Consider the following 4,955-nt stretch of genomic DNA (forward strand, 5'->3'; position numbering starts at 1 on the left):
GACTCAACCACCTTGGGTTTGATCTGTCACTCAAAGGAGAGCTGATTCGACCACTTTGGATCTGAGCTGTCACTCCAAAAACAGCTGACTCACACTTTGAAGTATTGAAAAAGAGCCATCATCACCATGGTCGTGGTCGTCGTTGGCAACAGGACAACAATACCTGACGACCCACCGCTACTGAAGATCAAAGACTAAGCTACGAACCTCGCTGGATCCATGGTGGTGACTATCTCCCTATTGCTGCCTATAAAGACCCCTTGCTTCCTCTTTCCTATCTTTTCTATCACCCCCCCTTCCCTTCCCCCATTACCCTAATTCATAATAGTGTCCGTTCTCCCTTCCCCATTTTCCCTAATTAAGATTTGTAATAAACTGGTTGGACCAACATTTGAACCGTTGCTTCTTAATCTCACACCGGGTATATAGATAATAAAAGAACCTCCTCTCCCTCCTATAAATTGGAGCGAGACAATGACGTCAGTTACTGTTTCTTTATCTACTAGTGCTGTAACTCCATAACGTGTTCCTATTTCCTGCTTCTACTTAGCCAGACCTTGTCTAATCAGATTCCTTACTGCAGATTGTTTTGTGGTTTTTTTTGTTGTTGTTGTAGTTTTTGTTTTCTTCCCTGTGTGAAAGCACAATATTTCTTTCCTAACTTATAATCAAAGCAATCAAGGGGAGGCTAGATCTACAGTAACAGATTCTGCAAAACTTTTAAATGTACTAGCTTGAATGCAATGGAGAATCAAGACAGGCATTCCTAATCATACATTAATTTTACATGTGTTTACTTCACTATATCAGATCTGGAATTGAAGGAGCAGATCCTTAAAATGACTCTCATTGAAACAGGGTGAAATTAGAAGTCTACTATAAGGATGTTTGTGAGAATCCTTCTTTGTTTTTTTGTATATAGATTGTATATATATAGATGAGTATATAGATTACAAAAGAACCTCCTCTCCCTCCTATAAATTGGAGCGAGACATTTATTTAATGGCGTAGTCGGCAGGATACCCATCGTGAGAGTGTTGTCCTTCCAGATATAGTCTGAAACTTTCTTTGTGTGCACCTCCTGGAGTTGCATGGAGCGATATTTTTGAATCTTAGACTTGAGTCCTTGTCCAGGAAGACCGCTCCGCATTCTGAAACTTTGCTGTTTATGTGTATACCTCACGGGGATGTATGAATTAATTTTGATTACGTGTGTGCCTCCTCGGGAAGACCTCTCTGTGGTTAGTGCGAAATTTGGACCTTTTATGTGTGTACCTCTCGGGGATGTATTTAGAATACCTGCATTTTGTTTAATATGTGTGTGCCTCCTCAGGAAGACCTCTCTGGTTATTTGGTAACTGAAGTGTGAAACTTGAACCTTTGTGTGTGTGTGTGTGTGTGTGTATCTGCGTGCACGCGCCTCTTGGGGAAGTGAGGAAGTGATATTTTGTTACTTAAATGTGTGTGCCTCCTCGAGAAGACCTCTCTGAATTTTGCGATTTTAGTATCCTGTAACTTAAGTGTGAAATTTGCATCTTTTTGCATGCTCCCCTCAGAGAAAGGGAAGAGTGCTTTGAGCATTAGCGTTTGAAAAGTGTCTGTTTCCCTGGGGAGATAAGGAGTCACTTGAGCTTTTGAATACGTGCACCTCCACCTCCCTTAGTGTTGGTCTTTCATTGTATTGAAAAAATGAGCGACAGCATTGCCAACATGAAAAGTGAAGATGTATTATTTGATCTTTTAGAAGAACATGGTGCTCGACCCTCTTTATCAGGTATGGATTGGGCACAACAGAACTGGTATAACTTGCAGAGTGTTTCGGACTGTATTAATGTCCTGCAAAAGAATGCTCGTACTCAAGCTGGAAAAGGAAAGTCCTTTATTTGTGCCGTACTCGGGGCTACTTTAAAAGCAGCCATGGAGTTCCGAGATGAAAAGCATTCGGCAGAAACCCAAACTATACAAGCACTGAAGGAATCAGTTAAAGTAACACAAGAATTGGTGAAAACTCTTCAGAATCAAATAGTGAACCTTGAGGAACAATTAGAAAGAGAGAAACGTAATTCAGCTTTGTTGCAAATGGCTTTTAAGGAACTGCTAACATGTAAGCATGCCAGCCATACCGTCACCCATAGTTTGCCTCGAGAAGAAACTTTTCCTCAGGTGGAACTACCAGGAATGAAGGAAAGGCTAGATAAATTAGAAATCCCAATAGCCCCATTGCGTCCTTTGATAAAAACTGAATACACATTCGATAACAGTGAGGATCTAGATCCTCAAATGAATGTTAAAGAAATTCCCTTCTCAGCCACTGAACTGGCGAAATTGAAGAAAGATTTCAGCCGCTCTCCAAGGGAATCAGAGACAGAATATGTATGGAGGGTTAGTCTCACTGGTGGCGACCAGATTCGGTTAACAGAAAAGGAAGCAGAAGGTTATTGGGGACCAGGAGTATTTTTAACTACTGGTAACAATCGTGCTCCCTGGTCCTTAACGCAAAGGGCTGCCTATTGGGCAGGTGGTCTCAACCCTTTAGAATGGGGAGACCCTCTTGCCATTATTGGGACAACTGATGAGTTAGTAGAGAGTGTTCAAAAGGCTGCTTGTCTCCAAATGATGTATGATAGAAAGCTGCAGCCACACCATGAATCACCTATGATGATGCCTGTTGATCCTGAGAGAATGACTGCTTTACTTAGAGGGCTTCCAGAGTCGTTAAAACCTATAGGTGTTCAACTGCAAGGAAAAATACAAGTAATGCCTCAGGGAGAGAGAACCCGGCCAGTGTTAGAAGGAACTGTAACCCCCAACCATCTGCAGTCAGGAAAAAAAGCATGGACGTGGGGAGAGGTTGCCCAAGAGTTAATTAACTATGGAAGGAAATATGGGCCAGTGGTTTCTTCCTCCACTAAATTTGAGCCAAGTGAAGTTAGACTTGCAGCAGTCAGCCTTGCCCCCAGGCCTCCTAGCTCAAAGCTCAGTGGGATTGGAAGGGTCTCACTGTCAGTAAAAACAGGTAGGTGAAATATTGATCATAAATGTAATTGTCTCTGGACACTCGGCTGGCAAAAGGGTGTTCCACGAGATTTGATGAATGGATTACCGACTGTCAGGTTAGAGAAATTAGTTAACTGGTGGCGAGAACAAAAGCTCCAGAGTCTCGAGGGAAGCAAGACCCCAGGTCCTAGGATCTCTCCCAGGGAACCTGAACGGCTACCCAAACCATTAGAAAACTGATGTCTTCGCCCCTCCCAAGTGAGCGGGGTGGGGGCGGTGAAGGGTGGATGCATGAGAAAGCTCACAACAAAGGGGAACAAGATCATCGATTTAACACCTTCTGCCAAAGGCCTCACCACTCTTGCCAGTTATCCCTGTGAGTCACGATCCAGTGGCTGATAAGCCAGGGAAATACTTTTACCTCCCTGGCCAGACTGTGTCTATTGACTCAGCTAACCTGAGGCCGGTTTCACTAAACTTAATGGAATCCCTTAACAAATATCCTTGGAAGGCTAAAGACACCCCGAAAAAGGAATATGAAATCAACACTTGCTGGATTGTTCCCTCATTTTTTAACCATATTAACAAAGCCCAAAAAGGGCAAGTTTGTGTCTTGTTTTATTTCACAGAAAATCCCCGTGGGACCTTGACAGAACACAAAAAGACTAATAGCTGATTTAAACCATTTGTGTTTTGTGACAGAAATACTGAAGATTTGATCATGCTAGAATACTGAATGTATATCTTGATTAAATACTTTGGTTGCAGTAGTGTTATGTTTTGTGTTGTTGTGGGTGTGGGTGGTGATTTTTATATCAGTCCTTGGATCTGTTAAACTTCACAACTGAGTTCAGGGTTTTTTACAGTTCATGCTGGCTTTGGCTTACTGGTACTTCCTGCACAGTGATACCATTTCTTTTGACCCCTTCTTTCACCCCTTTTTGCCAAACTGATTATGATTTGCATGTAACTCCTCCACAGTGTTTCCAAATTCCTAACAAACTGGGAAATGAATCAAGGGACCCATCTAATGTCTGTTAGATGTGGTCACAAAAGAAATCCACCATAAAGCCTTTTGCACTGATGCTTTTCAGTGTCACACCAGTCCAGAAGTTCCATCCAAAACATGATTGTTGGAAAGTGCCTAAGTTTTAATAAGAGATGCGTATGTTTCTGGGATTACCCCTCTTTGATGGTTTGTACTGTGGGGGTATCCTGCACACACTATCCTGTGAAAAGTTCTGTGGACTGTAACTATACTTGAACTTGCCAAACTAATATTTATATCTCTCAGCATTTGCATTGCTTTGGAAATGCTCAAGCGTAAAGTTCTCGAGACACTAAATCATCTTAGAAAACATTACGTAGCAAGTCCACATATTGTCAAATTAGACTAGATACACTTTTCGTGAATTAACTGAAGTGTAATATTGTATGGCTATTCATAAACACCACAACCTCTACTGAAGAATTCCCATCTGGATCCTGGCTTACACTGGGAGTTCCTGGTTGGGGAAAGCAGCTGACACAAATGCCTAAGTTTGTTTTACTTATTTGTTTATTAATATTGGTTATTGTTAAATGTGTGGTCACTGCTAAATGTATGGTTGTCTCTTTTCACTTTCTATCTTTAATTCATCATGTAACATTCATGTCACCACTCCTGAGGTATCACCGAGTGGTGTCTGTGGCAAATTGAATGATTCTAATTGTTGTCTAAAGATTAATGATAATGGTAAAGTTGTTAAACAAATTGCCCAGGGTATACGGAAGATAGCCCATGTTCCTGTCCAAACCTGGAAGGGCCTAGACGTTGATTTCTTTTCCTGACTTCCAGGTGGCCCATGAGTCAAAAGTATCCTATTTTATCTACTGTGTGTTGTTGCAAAACTCTTACGTTTGTACCTTGTATGATTCCATGTTTTATTCAACTTATACAAAGTGTTGTATCCTCCATG

General features: G+C 41.6%; 1 protein-coding gene across 1 annotated transcript; it reads left to right on the forward strand.

Moving 5' to 3' along the window:
* Positions 1–1,466: 1,466 nt before the first annotated feature.
* On the forward strand, positions 1,467–3,830 carry LOC128071551 (uncharacterized). The gene has a single exon (XM_052664378.1). The coding sequence runs from the start codon at positions 1,690–1,692 to the stop codon at positions 3,022–3,024; it is 1,335 nt and encodes a 444-aa protein (XP_052520338.1). The 5' UTR covers positions 1,467–1,689; the 3' UTR covers positions 3,025–3,830.
* The last annotated feature ends 1,125 nt before the right edge of the window (positions 3,831–4,955 follow it).

Source organism: Tympanuchus pallidicinctus, unplaced genomic scaffold, assembly GCF_026119805.1.
Source record: "Tympanuchus pallidicinctus isolate F22 unplaced genomic scaffold, pur_lepc_1.0 scaffold6, whole genome shotgun sequence".
In the NCBI taxonomy this organism is placed as follows: domain Eukaryota; kingdom Metazoa; phylum Chordata; class Aves; order Galliformes; family Phasianidae; genus Tympanuchus; species Tympanuchus pallidicinctus.